Source organism: Panthera leo, chromosome A2 (genome assembly GCF_018350215.1).
Source record: "Panthera leo isolate Ple1 chromosome A2, P.leo_Ple1_pat1.1, whole genome shotgun sequence".
Classification (NCBI taxonomy): Eukaryota; Metazoa; Chordata; class Mammalia; order Carnivora; family Felidae; genus Panthera; species Panthera leo.
Window position 1 is genome coordinate 53965574 of NC_056680.1, and position 24363 is coordinate 53989936.

The 24363-nt window shown below is 52.8% G+C and overlaps 1 protein-coding gene across 1 annotated transcript in view; it reads right to left on the bottom strand.

Moving 5' to 3' along the window:
* Nucleotides 1-299: 299 nt before the first annotated feature.
* The window catches only part of PLXND1 (plexin D1), a 59028-nt gene continuing 34964 nt past the window's right edge, over nt 300-24363 (bottom strand). The window contains exons 12-36 of the mRNA XM_042911248.1: nt 23129-23283; nt 21951-22102; nt 20918-21017; nt 20685-20824; nt 19725-19892; nt 19552-19642; nt 19088-19351; nt 18851-19000; nt 17910-18024; nt 10628-10735; nt 10420-10532; nt 9468-9572; nt 8822-8952; nt 8241-8439; nt 7015-7161; nt 6659-6815; nt 5720-5823; nt 5573-5636; nt 4831-4865; nt 4451-4555; nt 3783-3946; nt 2460-2607; nt 1209-1349; nt 974-1048; nt 300-702 (exon numbers count right to left, since the gene is read on the bottom strand). Of these exons, the coding sequence (XP_042767182.1) occupies nt 586-702; nt 974-1048; nt 1209-1349; nt 2460-2607; nt 3783-3946; nt 4451-4555; nt 4831-4865; nt 5573-5636; nt 5720-5823; nt 6659-6815; nt 7015-7161; nt 8241-8439; nt 8822-8952; nt 9468-9572; nt 10420-10532; nt 10628-10735; nt 17910-18024; nt 18851-19000; nt 19088-19351; nt 19552-19642; nt 19725-19892; nt 20685-20824; nt 20918-21017; nt 21951-22102; nt 23129-23283 (3248 nt within the window). The 3' untranslated portion in view covers nt 300-585. The remainder of the gene's footprint in view (nt 703-973; nt 1049-1208; nt 1350-2459; nt 2608-3782; nt 3947-4450; nt 4556-4830; nt 4866-5572; nt 5637-5719; nt 5824-6658; nt 6816-7014; nt 7162-8240; nt 8440-8821; nt 8953-9467; nt 9573-10419; nt 10533-10627; nt 10736-17909; nt 18025-18850; nt 19001-19087; nt 19352-19551; nt 19643-19724; nt 19893-20684; nt 20825-20917; nt 21018-21950; nt 22103-23128; nt 23284-24363) is intronic.

Sequence of the window (24363 nt, forward strand, 5' to 3'; positions counted from 1 at the left end):
CAGCAGCCGCTCAAGCAACCACAGTCTGACACCGCTTGAAACCGTGTGCCACCAGAGTCCTCTCTGGGTGACAGCAGACGGAGACAACATTGTGGCGGTCGACGCAGAAACCGATCCAGGGCTGGTGCAAGGAGGCCTCCCCTCTGCCACATTGGATGAGGTAGTGTTTCCGGCTGCGGCCTCTGGGCCGGGGGGCTCTGCTTGAGGGCGCTGGGCCATGTAGGGCAGGGCTTCAGCAGCAGTGGTGGTGGTGGCAGAGCTGGGGGTGGGGAGGCTCTGGCCAGGCTGTGCTGGCGGGGGGCGGGGGCTGGGGGTGGGTGGGCGGCAGGAGCCTTACCAGGCACTAGCTGCAGCTTTCAAGTCTCCAGCCCAGAGATCGGGTCTGGGGGCAGGTGGAGAGGCCAGAGAGAGGTGCCCAAGGGGCCAGGGCTGGGGGGTTCCTCTGCCAGGCTCAGAGGGGCCCTTCCATTCCCCCCTCCCCAGAAGCTGACTCTGCTCAGTCATTTCCCAGCCGCAGTCAGAGGCACGGGGATCAAAGTGAAGTCGAGGGCAGCGTGTCCCTCCCCAGCACCATCTCCCACAGGCTCAGGCCTCACTGTAGCACTCATAGATGTTGTCCTCCATCAGAGCCACCACCTGCTCAAACTTGTGTTGCAGCTGGGTCCTCCGGGCAGTGGGGTTCGCCTCCAAGGCAGTCATGATCTGACAGGGAAGTAGGGGGCAGCTGGGTCACAGCCCGAGGCCCTGGGCCCCAGAGGCTCCCACCACAGTGGGGGAACAATCTACTCGCTGCCTGATTTCTACTGCTGGCAACCAATACCTAAAGCACAAATGTCCTGGGATGTGAATCCTTGAGCAGGAAACTTTCCTGGGGTTTTCCTGAGCAGAGTGCAGGTGGGCAGGGCAGAAAGCCGGGGCGGGGTGGGGCCGGGGGGGGGGGGCGCCATGACCCCAGGCCCGCAGGGGTGCTCACCTGTGTGCGATACCTCTTGGCATATTTGTAGATCTCAGCCATGGCCACGTTGGTGTTGAACTCGTTCTGGTATTTCTGTAAGGAAGCAGGTGGGAGTGGGGAGGGGTGGTTAACCCACCCTTCAAAACAGCCCCTGGCCCAGCCCCAACGCTTCCACACAAGCCTCCAGCTTCCCACAGCCCCTCCTTGGGGGTCAGGTCCCGAGCCCACAGGGCCCCTCTGGAGCCCGCCGCACCCGCGACTCCTCAGCCAGGTGCGCGTTCATCTCCTGCTCGCTGAGCGGCGTCATGTCGTGGATCTGCTTGTAATAGCGCTGCACGATCTTCCGGTACTCAGGAATCTCCTTGGCATAGAGGAGCTTGTTGGTCGGAGAATCCTGGGCAGAGAGGAGTGGGGCGGCGGGCGGATAAGGCGGCGGGCGGAGACCAGATCTGTCTGTTTCTGGACAAGCCCTCGTCCGTCGGCCACACAAAGGGCCCCATCACTTTGGACCAGGGGCTCTTTGCCCCATCCCAGTGCTGCCCTTTGGCATGGAACCCCTGCCCTATTTTCTATGGGACTGAAGGGGGAACCACTCCCTTTAGGGAAAAGTGCACAGGCTCTGCGCCAGCTCTTTGTCGCACGCTGGCTGTTCCGTTTGTATCCTCGCTTAGGGTTATGGGTCTTGGTGGCTAAGATTGTTGGAAGCCCGATTGCTGGCTCAGTGGAATATTTCCCACTGCATGTTTCCAACGCCTGAAAGCGAAACGCGCCAAGTACGCTCCCAGTTCTTTGTCACGGGCATCCTGCCTACGCAGACCGTATGTGAGAAGTGATGGCATTCTCTCTCATGGCCTCTGAAAGTCATGGGCTGAAGGTAGGGCCGTGCACCCGCCATCCTGTAGTGCCTGGTCTAATTATACCATCTCGTTAATGTTCACAGCAGCCAGCATTGTCCCCCGCCTCCCTGCCCCTGGCCAGGTAGTTTCCTCTGCCTAGGATGCAGTTCTCCCTCCTCTCCACTCTCTAAAACCAGCCGGATCCTCCCCCTGCAGAGCTCTTGGGGATATCCCTCCTGTGTGCATCTCAGAGGTCTTGGTCACCTGTTCCCCTCTGCCCACTCTTTCACTCAGTGCCCACTCAGAGGCTCTTGACCATCAGGACTGCTACTTGGAGCCTGGCTGATTCCTTTATGATACTGTACCTGACCAAGCAGGTTTCCCACATTGATACTGGCTTCCCCGGGCCTGGCCCTATGGCCTAAATGTTGGAAGGTGGTGCTGGGCACACCTGAGGCAGGTGCAGGGTTTCTGACCACAGGGGCCAGTTTCTGGGCACCTGCCTCTGTTGGAACATCCCTGCTCATCCCATGTCCCCACCACCGCCCCTTCGCCCCAGCCATGAGCTCCTTGGGTTTCTCTCCCAGGAAGATCTGAGGCCCATGCACCCCACCTGGGCACCCTCCTCCCACTCTGACAGTAGGCTGCCCGCCCCAGGAGCAGCAGACCTTGCCCAGCTGGAGGTCGGAGATGGAGCAGGCATCAATGAAAGCCTGAGCGATGACGGAGAGGCAGGCGTCGATGTGGTCTGTCTTGTCAATGTCAAAGACAAACTGGGGGTTCTTCAGAATGTTTACCCAGAACCGGAGAGGAAGGCTATGGGATGGGAGTGATGGAGGTGGGGTGAGGGGTGGGGCAGCAAAGGAAGTGGTCGTTGAGGGGTTCGAAGGAGGGAGGCAGCCAGGCCCAGAGGACAGGCTGGCTTTACCCCCTGCCCCCCCAAGGCCAGAGGGGCTTAGACCCAAGACGGAACCTCCGTTTGCTCATCCATAAATAGGGTTGATGACCATCTCTGCCAACTGTAGCAGCTGAGGGGCCAAGAGCCGGGTTTCTGGCATGCAGCGGGCAGGACACTGGGGCAGGGGCTGCAGGCCCAGGCTACCTTCATACCCGCTCCCAACCCCCCACAGAACCTTCTGCTCTCACAAGGGAGCCTCAAGCCAAGTCCTGGTTCTCATTAGAAGAACCCCCCCCCCCCCCCAACCCTGCCCTGCCTGGCAGCACATGGCTCCTCCTCCCAGCCCTTGCACAGCAGCAGGAAGTCCACCATTAGCTGGGGCCACTGAGCAGCCAGAAAGGGCTGAGGGAGGGCAGGGCCTGGATATTTGGCCTTGGTCTCAGGAGGCCAGAGAGGGTTGGTAGTGCCCCCACCCCAGGGCCACCCACTGACTCAGCAGCTTGGAGTGGAGGACCCTCCCCCAGAGGTCTGAGAAGCCCCTGCAGCTGCACAGAAACTTGTAGGCATCATTTTTACTGAGGTTCAGGCTGAAGTTTTCAACAAGTTGTGGGGTTCTGTGACCTGGAAAGCCTTAAAGGAAGGCTATGAACTGGGTATAGGAGTCAGATCTCGTGGTTTTGAGCCCGGTTCTGCCACTGCAAGGGCTGTGTGATCTTGGGTGGGCACTGCTCTGTGAGCCTTGTGCTTCTCATCTGTCAAATGGAGCTGAGGGTACCCGCCCAAGAGGGGTGGAAGAGAGAAATGATGGTAAGGACAAAACTTATACAATGCTTGCTTTTAGTTAATTCTTACAATTAAGGTGGATCACTTTTATTGCCCTGGTTTTACAGCTGGGAATACTAAAGCACAGAGAGGTGAAGTCACTTATCCAAAGTCACACAGGCTAGGGAGCGGCAAAAGAGGAACTGAATCCAGGCAGGTGGACTGAGAGACCAGGGTCTGAACTGCTGCACTATTGCTGCCCACGTTGAAACAATGAAGCTGCACATCCCTCCCTGCCTGCCCGCCGCCCACACACCATTGGCCCACCAACCTGTTGGTCTTCCATATGTGCAGAGTGTCAGGATCTGAGATCCCCCTCTTCTCAGCCTGCTCCTCCAGGAAGTCAAAGAAGTACTTGACGGCCAGTGGCGGCTTGTCTTCACGGATGCTCAGGATGGCCTTGAACAGGTCATCCAGAAACTTCTGCAGTGTGCCCTGCAGAGGAGTGGGGTGGCTACGGTCAGCCCAGGGCCATGTGGGGAGGGGAGTGTGCACCTCTCCTAGCTTCAGGGAGCTCGGAGTGCTTGGGATGGCGAATGGGAAAGCCATAATACTATCAGGCTGGTCACCTAACTTCTCTGGACCTTGGTTTTCTTGTCTGTGAAATAGGTTAGTGAAATTCTCCTCCCAGGGGTACTGAAAGGACTAATCCAGATACTGGAGCACAAAGCGGGGAATGAGTAAGGCCACCTGAGCTATGTGACCTTGGGGGCAGTACTGACCCCTCTGGGCCTCTGCTGCCCTGTTACTTTGGCTAATACAGAAGTTGTCTGTTAGGCACCTTTCATGGCTATGAGCAAATCACTCCCCAGGAGCAGCACAAAGCCCTCAGCCTCTCATGCAGGGAGCCCTTCTGCCCCCACAGAACTCTACCCCCCCACCATACCCAGGCATGTGCACATAGCTGGCCCGTTGACGGGGAGGAGAGGTGAGGCCCACCTTGGTGGACAGCAGGCGAGTCAGGTAGATCTCTGGTAGCACCTTCTTGCGGTGGCTCTGTCGGTGGGACTTCTTGGGCTCTGCCAGCTCGTCCGTGGGCAACACCTAGGAGGCCGGGAAGGGGGCCAGTCCAGCACCTGGTACCACCCTTGGCCATCCTGTGGGTGGTCTAATCCTACAACCCACAGGTACCTGGCTCCACATGCGCTTTGTGGTACCCAAGGGATGAGGGTGATTCTGGGACCTACCCCCTCCCTGCTCCCTAGTCCCCAGCCTTTCCCAGGGCTGGGAATGTTTTCCCCAGAGGCCTAGGGTGGCAGGAAGCCAAGTCCACACCCGGTGAGGGCGGGCGCCCCCAGGGCCAGAGGCCAGGCACTTACCAGATGGAAATACTTCTCCGTGTCCAAGTCTTTCACTGTGAGATGGAAAACACAATAAATAAACGAGAGAGGAGGGGAGACAAACAGAAATGGAGACATTAAGATGGAGAGAGGCAGAGAGAGAGAGATCCAGAGAGACACCGAGAATGAGATAGAGGCAGTGAGAAACAGACACATATGAGAAAGGAGAAACAGAGGGACAGAGAGAGAGTCAACACATGGACAGGGGGAAGACCCTCAGAGGGGAAAAGGCTGGCTGCCCTCACCCCCTCCACTGCCCAACCCAGACCTCCTAAGCTGTGGGGACAGGCCCAAGGTCCTGCTCCTGACCTCAGGAGGGGACCCTGAGATGAAGGGAGCTGAGGACCCCATGCCTGGCAGCTGGGCCTGGGAGCCTGAGGGTGTGGATGGGGGGTGGAATTGAGGCAGGGACACAGCCTGAAGCCCAGATGGGCAGACCAGCTCCCCCTCCAGCCTGGCAGCTGCCCAGACCTCTTGAAACCACATCCCGCCCTTTTGGGGCCTCTCTCTGGCTGCCCGCAGGATACTAGCCTGAGGAGGCCTGGCCACAGGCCCTGCCCAAGCAGTACTGGGGCAGAGGGGCTGGCCTGGCCCTTGCCCCAACCAAGGAGACCATAGTCCGGCCCAGCCCTGCCTCTTAAAGCCTCAGGTTCCCTATGATGACTGCTCAGAAAGAGCCCAGGCCTGGCCTAGACACCCTCCCCATGTCCACCGGTGCTACCTCGGCCCAGTGTGTTGTCCTTCTTGTCTGTGAGGCTCATGGCCAGGGAGGCACCTTCGGGGATCTGACAGGAGGGGAGAGGCTGAGGTCAGAGGTCAGAAGTTAGGGAGGGTGGAAGTGGGGGATGGGTGGGGCCGGGGCCCTCACCTTGTAGTGGGCCAGTGTGTTGAGCTTCTTGCGGCCATCTTCCACCACAGATGTGTCGTCCAGGTCCCGGAGGATATAGCTCTGTGTGCTCGAGGCGAACCACTCTGGGGGCAGGGAGCAGGGTGTCAGGGGCGGGGAGCTGGCTGGAGGGCGCAGCACCAGCCTGGGCCCCCCAGTGAGAGGTCTCTTGCTCTCTCTGTGGAACCCAGGGCAAGCCATGCCTCTCTCTGAGCCTCTATTTTTCCATCTGTAGAATGGGGAGGAGGAAAAAGATCCAGAGGAGAGGGTATGGTGGGCACAGAGCAGGTTTAGAAATGTCCTCATCTTTGACATTGTTACTTTATTAATGCCAATGAAATAAGAAAAGGTACCACGTGTGAAAGGGATCACATACCTTCCATGACCCCACTGTCCTTAGGTACGGACTCTGCCCTTCCAGGATCTGGGTGACTGAGTGCCTGCCCAACCTCATCACCTACCCTATCCTGGCCCCGGCCTACCAGCCCTGGCGAGCAACCTGCTGTGAACAGTCACTGCACCTAGCACCTATTTATCATCACAACCTGGTACTTGGAACAGGGCCTGGACAGACCAGGTGCTATGAAAAGCCTGTGGTCATAGAACAAATGTTCTCAGCTTTTTAGTCTAACTAGAACTCCTCTGCATCCTTCAAAACCCACTCCAACTCCCCCTCCTTGAGGAAGCCTTTCCTGAATACTTTTTGCTGTTGTTTGCAGCTTGCTCACACTGCAGTACCCGTCTCCCTGCCAGAATAGGCGCTCCCTGGTGATGGGCATCTTGTCTGATCATCCATCTCCATGTCCCCGGTGCCTCAGTTAACGTACATTCACTAACTGAAAGGAGTATACAACCAAGGCAAGGGACAGCTCCCACTGGAACAGCCCAAAGGCTAAGGCCCGCCACCCGGCCCCTGCCCACCGAGGTCAACGTCCTCCGCACGTGGCCACTGAGAGTAGGGCACATTCTTGCAGAAGGCTTCCAGAATCTTCTCTTTGACCTGTGTCAGCGTGTCTGTGTCCATGGCCCGCACACTCAGCGAGTCCATGCCACAGCCCTGGAAGGACACGTTCAGGTTCTGCATGAGACAAGAGAAGACAGTCAGCAAGTCCCTTCCATCGCTACCCAGGGCCCAGGCAAGGCAACAGCCTGCCCAGGGCGGCTGGGTCACAATTAAGGTCAGGATGCTCCGGGCATGCGGGTTCCCCTCCCAGTCAGCCTGGGAGATGGTTCCCACCTTGCTGCCCAGCTAGCTGCCCTGGTCCCGCCCAACTCACCCGGGGCTTGGCCTCAATGTTCTCCCGCAGCAGCCACTCCTCGTTGAGTGTGTAGCGGGCCTTGCCTGTGATGGCATCAATGGAGCCCTTGTTGATCTGCTGCTTGATGGCACACAGGAGCAGGAAGAATGGCTCCCCAACTGTTTCCTGGAGTGTGCACAGGGCTGTCAGAGGCCCAGCCTGCCCAGCCCAGCCTGCCCAGCCCAGCCCAGCCCACACTGCCTCCCTGCCCACCCTCCATGTTCCAGGTCCCAAGCCTTTGGCCATGCTGTGGCCCCCACCTGGAATGCCTTCACCACCCCTTCTGCTAACACCTCCACACTGTGTAACGTCCTCCTTTTGGATCCTGATGTCATTCTCCCCACATCTCCCTGCTTCCTGTCTACTACACCCCTTCCTGCCCCCTGTGTCTCCATGGATTCTAAGGTGGAAAACCACTGTCTGGGGGCAGGCACATTCATTTGGTCATCCTAGCAACTCTTCCAGGCATGGGATATCCCCCTCGCTGCTGAGGCTCAGAGAGGACAATCAACCTTCCCAGGGTCACCCAGTGGGGAGGTAGCAGAGCTAGACTCGAGCCCCCAGATCAGCTGGCTCCCAGGCCCGTGACTCTGCTAAGCCACCCAGGGTGCCTTTAGGGAGAACTAGAACATGGAATGTGGTGTCAAATCACAAGCTGGTGAGTAGAGAGAGTCTTGGGACAGGCTGGGCCTCATACCCCAACCCTCCTGCTAAGCCCTCAGACCTGAGCTTAGGGTCGCCTCTTCCAGGAAGCCACCTTGAGCCCTCTAACCAGGTCCAAGGCATCGGTGGTGGAGTGCCACTGTGTGGCATTTATCGCTCTGTATTTTAATTGCCATTTCCACACCTGTCTGCTCTAAGCCTGGAGGAATCTTAAGGGCTGGGACTGGGCCTGATTTATCATGTGAACTCAGAGCTGTGGCCCAAAGGCACACAAGAGAGGGTTTGATGACCAAGACAACAATCTTCCAGAACAAAGCCCGGTGTCAGTCTCTGCCCTGAACTTGCTCCGAGCCCCTACAGGAAGCCGGGCCAGGCCTTCCCTGAGCCTCAGTTCCCCTGTCTGTATAATGGACCCTCCAGGACTCTCCCTGCTCCCTGAGCCCCTCTTTCCTCATCTGCACAGAGATGACAGAGTTGACGTGACATGGGCTTGGGAGGTGGTGGTCCCCACTGCCCTGGTGGTGCAGCTCCGCCCCCCTCACCCGCAGACAGCTGTACATGCAGATGGACATCCAGTTGGTGAGCATCTTCTCAACCACAGACTCTGTGCGCCGCAACATAAGCTTAGGGTTCTTGGCAGCCGAGGCGTCGATGAGGTCCACCAGCAGCTCCTTCATGATGCCCGTGTAGTACTCGAGCTTGCCGTGGAGCGCGATGGTCAGCAGGGAGGCCAGGCTGCACCTGCGGGTGGGTGTGGGGCATCAGCACTGGCTGCACCCGGAGGCCCTGGGATCTGAGGAGTGGGGGGAGGGGGTGCCGGTGTTGCCTTGTGGGCCTGGCGAGCCCAGGTATGCCTGTGTGGGTGGTGCCTGTGTGGGTGGTGGGCACAGCTCAAACCCACCTGGAGAAAGGGCCACTTTCTCTAGCATCCACAGTAACCGCTGTGCCCACGAGCCTAGACCTTGGGCATCCAGGCCCAGAAAAGTCAGGAAAGGGCCTGGTGCTGGGTAGATGCCCATTGCCTAGCAGGCAAGGTGATTTGCAAACTGCCCCAGCCAACACAGGACAGGCTGTGTGGCCTCTGACAGGCCCCTGTCCCTCTCCCAGAGCCTTGCAGCCTGACCTGTCACGCACTGCAAAGTCTTTCTGCTGCTCCAGCGCATGCACGAAAACAATGAGGAAGTGCTTATTGTTGAGCAATGAGGAGAACAGGCTGATCCCCTCTTCCATGTTGGGCCGGCAGCTTTCCGGGATCTGCGGAAGCAATTGGTGCTGGGGAGTCCACAGGGATTTGGTGCCTCTACCAGGCCTAGGAGTCAGCACTTATAATGCCCTGAATGTCTCCTTGAATGCCTCCTGGGATGGGGAGCTCACCACCTTTTCATGGTAGAGGTCTCTTAACTCCCCATGACTGGGAATAACGGCTCAACTGAGCTGAAAAATGGGGCTCACAGAAGGTCAAAGGTGCCTGGAGGTAACCCAGATTCCTTCTACATGAGAACCTCTCATTTTCCATTCTCTAAGCAGCAGATGGAGTGGGATGTCCAGAAGGGCCCAATCCTCTCTCCTCACTACCTGGCTTAGGGTCAGCACTTACCACACCGTGAATGGACACTTGAATGCCTCCTGGGATGGAGGGCTCACTATCTTGCAATAACTGACTCCTCCCAACTCCTGGTGATTCGGACCCATGGATCAGATGAACAGGAAAGTGGGGCCCAAAGAGGGGTAGGTTGGCTCTAAGTCATGCACCTGCATGGGGTACTCACCTTCCATTCTCCCAGCAATGGGTGGGTCTCCTGCACCGGGGCACTGCCCTGGGAGTTGAGGGTCTGGGAGGGCAGCACATAACGTTCTTCATAGAGAGAGGAACACTGTAGGGGCAGACCACCCCCCAGCATCTCAGCAGGGCTGCGTCTCCCCTCACCAGCACACAAGGGCCACTCAACAAATGCAAAGGGATGCCTTGTCAGGGAAGAAGAGGCAGTAGGCCATGCGCAGGGCCTTAAGGGTCCAGAGACCCAAGGGGCTTCATGGGGGAAAGGAAGGGGTGGAACCTCACGACACGAGGTGTGGCAATGCACAAGGCTTAAGAGGAAGCAAAAGCAGCTCAGTGGGGAACGGGAGAATGCGCAGAGAGGCCAGCGGGAACTACAGCGTGGACTTGTTTGGGCTGCTGCAGGGTAAACAGTGCAGAAGGGCAAGAAGCAGGGTAGTGGACACCAGCACATATGCTCTTGCTGGGCCCGGGAAGGTGGGGACAGGGCAGCAGCCCCTGGAACGCAAAGAGGGGTGGGAGGCTTGAGGTAGAGTCCGTGGGCAGGAGAAGGGGACCTGGCGACCAAAAGCCTGACTGGGAAGGGGCCCACCAGGGCTGAGAGAGGCTGGGGGGGGGGGCACTGGGGGCTAGGAGAACCCCCTTAGTGAAGGGAGAGGCAGGCCCTACCCGCCAGGAGAGTGGGGCTAAGAGCCGGCTTCCATATGGACAGTTAAACATCAAATGAATAGAGAAGAAGAGTGAGAGGAGAAACTGGGACCCCTCCCTTGGCAGGCGAGGGCAGGTGGCCAGGGTTGCCATAAATGTGCATGCAGGTTACGCATTGCTCAAGGGGTCCACATAGCACCAAGTTTTCCCATCTGTTTAAAAGTGCCCTCTAGGATGGCATGGCTCAGAAAGAGATCAAGGAACCCCCGAGGTGACTGGCAAGGGTGCCGGCTGACCTTAGGGAAGAAGGTGCGGGTCACAAAGTGCTTATACTCCAGGAAAGGGATGCCCTGGCTGCGGTTCAGCTCCTTGGTCAGATCAGTCATGTCTGTCTGCAGCTCGGCAAACCCTGGCGGATAGGCAGGGAGCTGTGAGTAGATCCTGAACCCATTCCCCAGATGGGAAAGCCAAGGTCCACAGTCCCGCATGCTCCCCACCCACTACCTTTTCGGATTTCCTCTCGGATCTGAGATTCCATCTCCTCCATCTGCAGCAGAGTCTTCTGCCAGTAGCGCTCTGCACGGCGGCTCTTGGTACAGAAGACAAACAGGGCTGCAGGCAGTAGAGAGGCAGGTCAGGCCTGGAAAGCCCTTTGGAAAACAGTTGTCGGCACATGGCAGTGTGCAGGGCCTGGGCCTGGAGTGAGAGGTCCTGCTGGCTTCCTGCTCCTCTGGGCAGGGTGTGGGAAGGTGGACGGTTGCCCCGGCTTACAGTCCTCCCCTCCCTGGTGGGCTGAAAACTCCTACAGGGTAAAGGGTTGGGGAACGCCCTGGAAAATAACTCTGATGTCCCATTCTTATAAAAAGAAGTGGTGTGTGTGTGTGTGTGTGTGTGTGTGTGTGTGTGTGTGTTTAAACTAGTGGTAAACATTATAAAATAAAGGTAGTGGGTCAAACACTTAGAAAGCAAGTATGAAGAGTAAGACAAAAGTAGTAAAATTAATTAAAATATGATAATTAGCTAAGAGATACATAAAACAGATATAAAGTGTGTCATCAAAAATATAAAATGGGGGACAGTAAAAATATAAAGCTCTGGAATGTGCTCAAAATTGACTTAATATCAACTTAAAAGAGACTGTTGTTATAGGGGTGACTGGGTGGCTCAGTTGGTTAAGTGTGCGATTTCAGTTCAGGTCATGATCTCGCTGTTCATGAGTTTGAACCCCGTGTCGGGCTCTGTGCTGACAGCTCAGAGCCTGGGGTATGCTTCAGATTCTGTGCCTCCCTCTCCCTCTGCCCCTCCCCTCCCCTGCCCATGCTCTGTCTCTCTCTCTTTCCAAAATAAACATCAAAAAAATTTTTTTAAAGAAACTGTTATAAACCTGAGATGTTATATGTGAACCTTGCAGTTACCACAAAGAAAAAACTTATATAAAATACACAAAAGAAAAAAATCTAAGCACACCACTAAAGAAAGCTGTCAGACCACAAGGGAAGAGAGCAAAAGAAGTAAGGAACAGAGAAAAACTACAAAAATAGCCAGAAAATAATGAAATGGCAATAAGTATGTACCTATCGATAATTACTTTAAATATAAATGGACTGAATTCTCCAATGAAAAGACATGGATGAACGGATACAAACCAACACAAAAACAAGATGCATCTATCTGCTGCCCATGAGAGACTCATTTCAGAAGTGTGGGGACACAGGCTAAAAGTGAAAAGAATATTCCATGCAAATGGAAACGTAAAAAAAGCTAAGGTAGCAATACTTCCATCAGACACAATAGATTTTAAAACAGAGTCAATCCAACAAGAGAATATAACATTTGTAAATATTTCTGCACCCAACATGGAAGCACCTAAATATACAAGGCAATATTAACAACCCTAAATGGAGAAGCAGACAACAACATAATAATAGTCGGGGAATTTAACACCCCACCTACATCAATGGATAGACAACACAGAACATCAATAAGGAAACATCATCCTTAAATGACGCACTGGACCAGCTGAACTTAACAGATATATACAGAACACTCCATCCAAAAATAGCAAGTGACACCTTGCTCAGTCTGGGTGGCTCAGTCTGTTGAGCATCTGATTCTTGATTTTGGTTCAGGTCATGGTCTCATGGTCATGAGATAGAGCCCCATATCAGGCTCTGCACGGGGCCTGAAGCCTGCTTAAGAGTCTTTCTCTCCCTCTCCCTCTGCTCTGCCCCTGCTCACATGCACTTTCTCCCTTTCAAAATAAAATAAAATCTCAGGGCACCTGGGTGGCTCAGTTGGTTAAGCATCTGACTTCGAATCAGATGATCTCACAGTCCATGAGTTTAAGCCCTGCACCAGGCTCTGTGCTGACAGCGCAGAGCCTAGAGCCTGCTTCAAGTTCTGTGTCTCCCTCTCACTCTGCCACTCCCCTACTCACGCTCTCTCTCTCTCTCAAAAATAAGTAAACATTAAAAAAATTTAAATAAAATCTCAAAAAACGCAAAATACATAGTCTTTTCAAGTGCACATGGAACATTCTCTAGGATGGGTCACATATAGGCTACAAAACAAGTCTCAATAAATTTAAGAAAACTGAAGTAATATCCAACATCTCTTCCGACCACAACAGCATGAAACTAGAAATTAATTACAAGTAGAAAATGGGAAAAGGCACAAACATGTAGAGACTAAGCAACATGTTACCGAACAGCCAATGAGTAAATGAAGAAACCAAAGAGGAAGTAAAAAAAAAAAATACATGGAGGCAAATGAAAACAGAAGCATGGCAGTCCAAAATCTTTGGGTTGCAGAAAAAGCCATTCTAAGAGGGAAGTTCGCTAGTGATACAGGCCTCCTTCAGGAAATGAGAAGTCTCGAATGACCTAACTTTAAAGGAACTAGAAAAAGAACAAAGCCCAAAGTTAGTAGAAGGAAGGAAATAAAGATCAGAGGAGAAATAAATGAAATAGACTGAAAAACAATAGAACAGACCAATGAAACCGAGAGCTGGTTCTTTGATAAGAAACAAAATTGACAAACCTTTAGCCAGACTCATCCAGGAAAAAAAAAAAAAAGGACTAAATTAAATCAGAAATGAAAACAGAGAAATTGCAACTGATACCACAGAAATATAAAAGATAACACTGTACGTTACACACCAACAAATTAGACAACCGAGAAAAAATGGATAAATTTCTAGAAATATATAATCTTTTAAGACTGAATAATTAATAGAAAATCTGAATATACTGATTACTAGTAATGAAATTAAATCAGTAATTTAAAAACTCCCCAAGGGGCACCTGGGTGGCTCAGTCGGTTAAGCGTCCGACTTCGGCTCAGGTCACAATCTCGCGGTATGTGAGTTCGAGCCCCGCATCGGGCTCTGTGCTGACTGCTCAGAGCCTGGAGCCTGTTTCAGATTCTGTGTCTCCCTCTCTCTCTGACCCTCCCCCGTTCATGCTCTGTCTCTCTCTGTCTCAGAAATGAATAAATGTTAAAAAAAAAAACAAAAAAACTTCCCAAAACACAAAAGTCCAGATCCAAATGGCTTTTTTTTTTTAATTTTTTTTAACGTTTATTTATTTTTGAGACAGAGAGAGGACAGAGTATGAACGGGGGAGGGTCAGAGAGAGGGAGACACAGAATCAGAAGCAGGCTCCAGGCTCTGAGCTGTCAGCACAGAGCCCGACGCGGGGCTCGAACTCACCGACCGCGAGATCATGACCTGAGCCAAAGTCAGACGCTTAACCGACTGAGCCACCCAGGCGCCCCCAGATCCAAATGGCTTTACAGGTGAATTCTATCAAACATTTAAAGAAGAGTTAATACCAATCCTCCTGATATTATTCCAAATAATTGAAGAGAAAGGAATACTTCCAGACTCATTTTATAAAGTCAAAACCAGATAGAGACTTACAAAAAAAGAAAATTACAGGCCAATATCACTGATGAACAAAGGTGCAAAAAATATGCAAAAATATTAGCGAACCAAATTCAACAATACATTTAAAAAATTGTATACCATCGAGGTGCTTGAGTGGCTCAGTCAGTTAAGTGTCTGACTCTTGATTTTTGGTTCAGGTCATGATCTCACAGTACAAGGGATCAAGGCCTGCATCAGGCTCTGCGCTGACAACATGGACTCTACTTGGAATTCCTCTCCCTCTCTCTCTGCCCTTCTCCCATTCATGCTCTGTCTCTCTTTCAAAATAAATAAATAAATAAATAAACTTTAAAAAAAAGGATCACACACCATGACTAAGTAGGATTCATTCCAGGAACACAAGGATGGTTCAACACCCACAAATCATACAACATGATACACCAAATTAACATAAAAATGAAGCTAGAAATCATATGATAATCTCAATGGACGCAGAAAGAGCCTTTGACAAAATTCAACATCTACTTATGATAAAAACTCTCAACAAAGTGGGTATAGTGGGAATGTACCTCAACATAATAAAGGCCATATAGGACAAACCCACAGCTAATATCAAACTCAATGGTGAAAAGCTGAAAGCATTTCCTCTAAGATCAGGAAGGATGCCCATTCTCATCAATCTTATTCAACATAGCACTTAGAAGTCCTAGCCACAGCAATTAGGCAAGAAAAAGAAATAAAAGGCGTCCACATTTGAAAGGAAGAAGTAAAACTGCCAGTTTGCAGATGATATAACATATGTAGAAAGCCCTGAAGATGCCACCAAAAAACTATTACAACTATTAAACGGATTCAGTTAAGTCACAGGATACAAAATTAACATACAGAAATCTACTGTGTTTCTATATACTAATAAAGAACAATTCAGAAAAAGAAATAAGAAAACAATACCATTTACAACTGCACCAAAAAGAATAAAATGCCTAGGAATAAATTTAACCAAGGGGGTAAGAAATCTGTACTCTGAAAACTATAAGACATTGATGAGAAAAACTGAAGATGACACACAAAAAAAGGAAAGATATACCATGCTCATACCTTGGAAGAAGTATTGTTAAAATGCCCATACTACCCAAAGCAATCTACAGATTCAATGCAATTCCTATCAAAATACCTATGTTATATTTCACAGAACTAGAATAAAGTATCCTAAAATGTTCAGGAAACCACAAAAGACCCCAAATAGTCAAAGCAATCTTGAGAAAGAAGAACAAAGCAGGAAGGATCATGCTCCCATATTTCAAACTATACCACAAAGCTATTGTAACCAAAACAGTACGGTACTGGCACAAAACCAGGCGTATAGATCAATGGACTAGAAGAGAATCCACAAATAAACTCATCCTTGCATGACCAATTATTCTTCAACAAAGGAGGCAAGAATATACAAGGGGAAAAGACAGTCTCTTCAATAAATGGTGTTGGGAAATCTGGGCAGCCACATGCAAAAAGAATGAAACCAGACCACTTTCTTATACCATATACAAAAATAAAGTCAAAGTGAATTAAAGACTTAAACGTGAGGCTTGAAACCATAAAACTTCTAGAAGAAAACATAAGCAGCAAGCTCTTGGACAGCAGTCTTAGCAATATTTTTTTTGGCTATGTCTCCTCAGATGAGGACAACAAAAGCAAAAATAAACAAATAGGATGACATCAAACTCAAAAGCTTTTGGACAGTGAAGGAAACCATCCACAAAATAAAAAGGCAACCTATTAAATGGAAGAGGATACTTGCAAATGATACATCCGATAAAAGGTTGATATCCAAAATATATAAAGACCCATACAACTTAACAAAAACCAAACAACCTGATTAACAAATGGACCCAAGGAGACATTTTTCCAAAGACCACACAGATGGCCGACAGACACATGTAAAGATGCTCGACATCACTCATCGTCAGGGAAATACAAATCAAAACCACAATGAGATAGCACCTCACACCTGTCAGAATGGCTCGGATCAAAATGACAAGAAATAATACGTGTTGGCAAGAATGTGGAGAAAAGGAAGCCCTGGTAAACTGTTGGGAGGAACATAAATTGATGCGGCCACTATGGAAAACAGTATGGAGGTTCCTCAAAGATAAAAATAAAACTGTCCTAGGAGCCAGCAATTCCACTTCTGGGTTATTCATCTGCTGAAGAAAACAAATATACTAATTCAAAAAGATACATGCGTCCCTATGTTCACTGCAGCATTATTTACAATAGCCAAGACGTGTAAGCAAGCTGAGTGTCCCTGGACAAATGTGTGGATAAAGAAGTAATGGTATACATACATAAAATATTACTCAGCCCTAAAAAAGAATGAAATCTTGCCATTTGTGACAACATGGATGGATCTAGAGGGTATTACACTAAGAAATAAGTCAGAGAAAGACAAATGTTCTGTGATTTCACTTATATGTGGAATCTAAAAAAACAAAACAAAACAGAAACACTCATAGATACAGAAAACAATCTGGTGGTTGCTGGAGGGGAGGGATGTGCAGGAATAGGTGACATAGGTAAAGGGGATGAAAAGGTTCAAACTTCCACTTATAAAACACATATCTTGGGGATGTAATGTACAACATAGGGACTATAGTCAATAACATTATAAGAACTTTGTATAGTGACAAGGCAACTACATCAAAATACTGAATCACTGTGTTGTGCACCTGAAACTAACATAAAATCATGTGTCAGTTAAAATGAAACAGGGGTCTCCCAGGCTCAGGATCCTTGCCAGGTGCAGTGGCACATGTGTGTAGTCCCAGCTACTTGGGAAGCTGAAGCAGGAGGATTGCTTGAGCCCAGGAGTTCTGGGCTGTAATGTGCTATGCCAGCCGGATGTCCGCACTAAGTTCGGCATCAGTATGGTGACCTCCCGGGAGCGGGGGACCATCAGGTTGCCTAAGGAGGGGTGAACCGGCCCAGGTCAGAAATAGAGGAGGTAAAAAAAAATAGGGGTGAACAGTGGCTTTCTTTGGGTGAGAGAATTATGGTCGATTTCTTCTCTTTCTGCTTTTTACCATTTTCGATTCTTTCTACGATGACCAGGTGTTAACTTGTGAATTATGAAACATTTAAAAGGTGACACAGTAGTATTATATTATAATCCCTTACTGGGGTGGGGAAGGGGGAAATATACACACACACAGATGACCCTTGGACAGCTGGGTTTGAACTGCACAGGCCCGCTTACCTGTAGATTTTTAAAAATAAATACAGTGAGTACTGAAAATGTATTTTTTTCATCCTTGTGATTTTCTTAATAACATTTTTCTAGTTTACTTTATGGTAAGACTATAGTATATAATACATATAAATACAAAATGTGTGTTGATTGTTTATGTTATTGGTAAGGCTTCCAGAAACAGGAGGCTATTAGTAGTTAAGTTTTGGAGGGAGTCAAAAGTTATACATAGATTTCGGACTGTGGGGTGGGGGGTGGTCAGCGCCCCCAGCTCCATGTTGTTCAAGGATCAACTGTATCACCTTTACAACCATCAGTTTAATAGTGGGATAGCCTACCAAATGTGTAGGTTAAGCTTCCCTTTTAAGCTCCTCCAGTAGCCCCTTACTGGTTCCGGGACAAGGTTCCAAGTTCCTCTGCCAGGCAGTCAGGGCCCACAGCCTGGACCCAGCGCATCCCCCAGCATCTATCATCCTCCACCCATCTGTGCCACAGCCAGGGCACATCTCTCAGTGAGTAACCCACCACCAAGCTTTTGTTTCAGCTGTGTCCCCAGCCCATCACTCCTCTTCTCCTATCTGCCAGTCTTCTGAGGGGCTGGGACGAGGTGGGGGCAGGTGTGCCCTCCAAGGTGTCACAAGAATAAGTCTCCTTACCAACCACAGAGAGCAGCAGCAGGACACTGCAGATGACGATGGACACAATGATGGCGGTCTCACTGCCCCCCAGCTGCAGTGTGGCAATGGTCTGGTTGAAGTTCCCTACCTGGATCTGGGCAGAGGTGGGAGGAGGGAGCTGTAGCTTCCCCGGACTCGTGCTTTGGCTCCTCTCCTCGCTAGCTGTGGGGTCCTGGGCAAGTCACCTAACCTCTTTGAACCTCAGAGGCCACATCTATAAACACAGAGATAACCAGGCCCACCTCCTGGGGATGCTGTGAGGGCTAAAGGAGATGATGCTTGGCTAGCCCTGGCAGAGAGGGGAGACTCAATATGGACTGTGTTTATTACTACGGTCTGGGAGGGGCAGTGGAGGAGCCGAAGGCAGGGCAGTTCACAGGACCTGGCTGCTGTCCCCAAGTATCTGGAGGACTGTCTGATGACCAGGGAAACAGGCAAAGGCTGAGGAGTCAGAGGGCATAACTGGGACTGGGGTGCAGGTGAAAGGGAGCTTTGGCAGTCAGACCTGTCCTGGGCGGCATGTGCTGCCTTCAGAGGGAAGGGGTTTCCTGTCCCAGGAGGCATGCAAGCAGGTACAGCATAGAAAAGGTCTCATTTCTGGCCCCTCTCGGCACTCCTCCTGTATCCCTCCCCTCTGTGACTCTGCACGTGACTGGCAGCCCAAACTCGACGTGGAGCGTCAAGTGGAACAAGGGAGACTTCTAACGGCCTCTGAAAGTCCAGCCCCATCAGGCCTATCTGGGGCCAATCACTGCCCTGGAGCAGCTGACTAAGTTCTTGGGCCTCATCTGTCAAGTGGGGATGTAAAACTCCACTTGGCGTCATCCATTGAGCATGACAACACTTAGCTCTGATACACTGGGTGAGGGGCAGGGCTGGGGGCCAGGTCTGCCTCCACCTGGGGTTCCCCGTTCACTCACTGTGATGGGCAACTGCCCCTCAGCCGTGCCCAGGGACTCGTTGACCGAGCAGTGGATGACTCTATCCGAGACGATCTGGATGTCACAGGCCACTTGGCCTATTTTGATCCGGTACTCGTGGCTCTCGAGCCCTAGGCTGTCCTGCTCTTTCTGCAGGAACAGAGAGGGAGTGCTTGCTGAGGTCTGCGGCTGAGCCCGGCCCCGCTCACTCCCGCACTGGTACCCACTGGAACTCACATGGATGACCAGGGTGAGGGGCTCCCCGGGGTGGTGCTTGATCCACTTCTCCCTCTTGGCCGTGGAGAACTGTGGGTCAGGGAGGTAGTCCAGGCGGAACCTGCTGCCCCGCCGGGCCTCCTGGGGGTCCAGCAGCTCCTCAGCTACAGCCGCCTCATCGGTGTAGGCCCTTCCATTGATGAAGAAGTCTACCGGTGCCGATGCATTGCTCAGGGCCCCAGGGGACGGGCAGGTGATTAGGGTGGAGTTGAGAACTTTGCAGAGCTGGTAGGGAAGGGCCAGGGCCAGGGCCAAGGTTGAGGATGGACAGACGGGCAGGAGAAACAGGGAGAGATTGAGGTTTAAGGAGACGGAGAGAGAGAGGGAGAGACAGAGAGAGAGGCAGAGAGAAGACAGATGCAGCAGCGTGAAGTCAATCAGGGCTACTGGCCGCTCCCCACCCACCTTGGTCCCAGCCCCCTCACCGTGGGCTCCCGGCCGATATGGTGCACAGCCATGGACACATTCTGCACCATGTGGAAACGCTCGCCAGCCACCGTGATGGTCCTGCCGCCACTATGGGATAGAGCGGGCCCTGTCAGCCCACCCACAGCCCTAGAGAGTGAGCTCAGCCAGAGGTCAGGGTCTGGGGTCTCACCTGACGGGGCTGCGGCGGGGACTGATGGCCGTGATGACTGGGTTCTGCATGTACTGGAAGGTGAGGTTGCTGTGCACACAGCCCCGGCGCTCAAAGCGCACACACACGGACACGGGGGCCGGCAGGGCACCCTCGGGCACCGTGCAGGTGATGCTGGTGTCCATGCGCCTGTGGGAGGGCAGCGGCACTGTCAGCACAGCCCCCACCTCCTGCTGCTTGCTCCTGCCTGCCCCATCGCCCAGGGCACAAGCCCGCATGCCTGGCCCGGATAGGCCTCCTCGACTCGCCCCAACCTGGTCTTCTGCCCCCTCGTACAAGAATCTGTTGTTTGCACATACCCACTGCCACATCTTTGCTCAGGCTGCCCTCCCCACCTTCAACACCTTCGCTTTTCCTCCAGCCCTGCCCGTGTGTTCCAATTCTGCCCCATCCCGCCTCATGCAAGAAGCCCTCCCAGAGTCCCTCTCTCAGAGCTGAGGAATGGCTCTGAAAGAACCAGCTTTTTTCCCAGTCTCAGATGTTTCTATTTCCTGCGGGAATGTCTGCTTTCCTGAGAGCTGAGACTTTGCTGGGCTCTTCTTGGTGTCCCCAGCAATGCCCATCAATGGGGCCTGGTACACAGTAAGTGCATAATAAAGACAAAGGTATTTCATCAAAAGGCTCTGGACCACACCCCTGGGCCAGCCAGAGGAGCTCCGAATGTATATGACCATCACATTTTTCACAGCAGAGGTCACTTATGGAGCTCCTACTGTATGCCGGGCACAGAGTACTACTCACAATTACTGTTCTTACCAGATGAGGAAACTGAGGCTCAGAGAAGGGAAGGGGCTTGGCCGAAGGGACACAGCCGGTGAAAACCCGAGTGATGCTTGGTGCAAGGATGTCATTCCACCCTTCCAGCCCCCAGCCCTCCAGTTTCCCTGGGCAGGAAGGGGTGGCCCAGGCCCAGGGGCTTACACGAGCTCCGTGCAGGGCTCTGTGTCGTTCACCAGGACTTGGAGCTCAGAGCCCACATGGAGGTCGCTCCCGTGGATTGTGATCCTGGTGCCCCCTGCCTTGGGGCCCTTGTCAGGCTCTAGGAATTGAACCTGGGGCAGCTGTGAGGAGGAAGACAGGGGGTCAGGCCTCAGGCCACCCCCCAGGTGTGTGTCTGGTGGGGTGGGCAGGAGGGTGGGTTCAGCCTTCCTTACCACATAGGAGAAGCGCTCCCGTGACTTGCCCTCTTTAGAGGCGTTCACCGTCACCACGTCTGAGAATGCCTCTGGGGCTGGCCCTGTAGCACACACAATCCTGGGGGGAGGTAGCTTGGGTCAGGAGAGCAGCTGGAGGGTCTCAGGGGCTGGGTAAGCAGCACCTGGGTTCTCTCTTGAATGATGCCACCCCCCCACCCCGGCTATACCCTGAGGGTATGTGGGCTCTCCACCCTTGCCCTCAGCTTCCCGCCTCTCCGACTCACAGCTGGGACTGCCATTTGGCTGGGACAGCCAACGGCATCACCCACATCAAAATACTGAAACCATTCCCTATCAGCTGGAAAACAGCCACTCTGAAACCCCAATGTCACCCTGATGCCAGGCTCTTCCCCAGGACTACCCACCTCCCTGCCCACCCCGCCTGACTTTCCCACAATTCTACAACTATGTGACAAAGGGTGAGATAAGATGGTCTCTTGGGATCTGAACATTCTCCAACCATGAGGACATTTGTTGGGCTGGTAGACTGATAGCCTTTCTGCAAGCCTGACTTACAGCTCCCCCGGCAAAGGAAATCAGCTCACCCCCTGCTTTTCTACAGCCCCTCTGGGCCAGGCCCCACAGCGGTAGGCTTAGACCTCTGCACCACACCAGCAGCCCCACACTTTGTTAACTACAAGGTTTTTGTTGCTTTTTTTAAAAAAATCAATGCAAGGCTTCTATGAAAGTCCGGCTGTTCTGGAGGAACCTGGGAGGGCCTCCCAGAGCAGCAGGTGTTGAAGTGGGAACTTGAAGGATATGGAGAAGCGTCCAGAGTAGAAAAGGGCGGAATGCACAGGGGTGGGTAATGGCTTCAACAAGGTCTGGAAGACCTTGCGCCACTTCTAGGGAGCGGCAGGGTGCTGAGGAGGGTGGGAAGGCAGAGGGGAGAGGGGAGGGCAGAGCTGTGGTTGGCACTGTTGGGAGGGGCGGGGGGGGGGGGGGACACTAGAGGTCATTCAGAATAGCCCTGGGGACTGCCACTACTCACTCCTCCGACACCGTGTATCTGTCAGCCAGTGGCTCACAGGCCACACTGCCAATCCACACGCCATGGGCCACGTCGCTAAGCCGCCGGCCTAGGTTCCTGCCTCGGATGGTCAACAGGGTCCCGCCGTCCAAGGGGCCACTCAGGGGCTCAATCTGCCAGGTGACCAGAGGACGAATGATGTTCTGAGGCTGGGACGTCAGCAGCTTTCCCCACCCACTGCTGCACACACCCAGGCAAGTGCACGTACACCTGCTGCTCAGGAGGAGGTACGGAGGCTCTGAGGGGGCGGGGGCTGCTGCTCACTGGACAGGTCACGGGGGCTGCCAGTGAGGATGTGCCCACATGGGTCTGGGGATGTGAGTGTGCAAAGTCAATGACACCTGCGGAGGGTGGGGGCTTCTGTGGACAACGCAGTCTGCTCCCAGTGGCCATGTCTGACCACATGATCTCGCAACCCAACCAGAGCTGACTGGGTCAGGGATGGGCACCTGACCCAGCCTACGCCAACGAGAATTCTTCCACCGGACTTCATCTTAGCTAAAACTCAGGCTCGGTTGTTATTGCCGGCCTCACTTATCACCATACCAGCAGGGTTTCCCCCACCTCACCATAAAAACTAGAGACTGGGGGCACCTGGGAGGCTCTGTCAGTTACACATCCGACTTCGGCTCAGGTCACAGTCTCACGGTTTGTGTGTTCGAGCCCCGCATTGGGCTGTCTGCTGTCAGCACGGAGCCTGCTTCAGATCCTCTGTCCCCCTCTGTCTCTGCCCCTCCCTTGCTTGCTCCCTCTCTTTCTCTCTCTTTCAAAAATAAACATGAAAAGAAAAACAACTAGAGACTAGTGCTAGCATCTTTTCCGGCCCAGACTCCCTGCTTCACTCTATTTTTCTCCATAGCACTTATCGCCTTCTATATATAAATTATTTATTTCCTTACTTATTACTGCCCACCCTCCTCCCCCACTAAAACATTAGCTCCGTGGCACTTTGTTCACTGCTGTGTCTCCAGCACCCAGCGGCCCTGGCACCCAGCAGGCGCTCCCCAGGTGATCCTGCATGCATACGGCTGGTTATGTGCAAGCACGTGTGTCACAGGTCTGAGAGCCCGTGTGGGGCGCTGTGTGTCGCACACGCAGGCATGCGGGTGCAACAGGCCTCCGTGGGTGGGGGTGCTTACCGCGCGGATCTCGGGGGCGGGGCAGGTGCCAGGCAGGGGCTGCAGGGGCCCTCGCAGGCGGCAGCCGTCACTCCACACACACAGGTGTCCCAGGTCCTCCCGGCCTAGGCACTGAGAACAGTCAGGGCTGCCCATGGCGCAGTTATAGACCTCCACTGGGAGAGACACGGAGACAGCATGGGTCAGCACCCCCCGTCACCACTGTGCCCTCTGCATTCACTCACCATCACCCAGAGGTGGGTTCTGGTTCTCCAAACTCCCCAGGGCCTTTGCTAAGCACAGTGCAGCCACAGCCTCATTAATAGTATCTGTCCACACCACGATTCTACCAGGTGGGAGCTCTTTGTTTGTTTGGGGTTTTTAAAATTTTTTTTTAATGTTTATTTTTGAGAGAAAGAGAGAGAGAGAGAGAGACCGACCATGAGCAGGGGAGGGGCAGAGAGAGGAGGAGACACAGAATCCAAAGCAGGCTCCAAGCTCCAAGCCATCAGCACAGAGCCCAACGCGGGGCCTGAATCCACGAACTGGGAGATCATGACCTGAGCCAAAGTCAGATGCTTAAGTGACTGAGCCACCCAGGCTCCCCAGCGGGAGCTCTTTATTAGCCCCATTTGGCAGGTAAGAGACCGAGGCTCAGGGGCGCCTGGGTGGCGCAGTCGGTTAAGCGTCCGACTTCAGCCAGGTCACGATCTCGCGGTCTGTGAGTTCGAGCCCCGCGTCAGGCTCTGGGCTGATGGCTCGGAGCCTGGAGCCTGTTTCCGATTCTGTGTCTCCCTCTCTCTCTCTGCCCCTCCCCCGTTCATGCTCTGTCTCTCTCTGTCCCAAAAATAAAATAAAAAACGTTGAAAAAAAAAAAAATTAAAAAAAAAAAAAAAAAAAAGAGACCGAGGCTCAGAGGGGAGGACTGACTTGCTCAAGGTCACAAAGCCTGTGAGCGGCAGGCCTGAGATTTACACCCAGGCCTGGGTGGGTCTGTTTACCCACCAGTGGGGCTCTGGGATGCTAGGGGATCACTGAGCAATGTGGGCAGTGGGCACCAGGGCCTCAGACCCTCGGAGTGGCCCAAGCAGGAGTGCTGGGAGGGTTCTTCAGGGTCTTGGGTGTGCAGGTTGGTTCTTCTGGAGTCTGTCTCTGGGACCTTCATGGTGGGGACAGGGGGGCGGGTGGTGGTGCCATATCCACTAGGGATATCTGAGGCTCCCCATGAATAGACAGACTCTTAGAGAATTGATTCA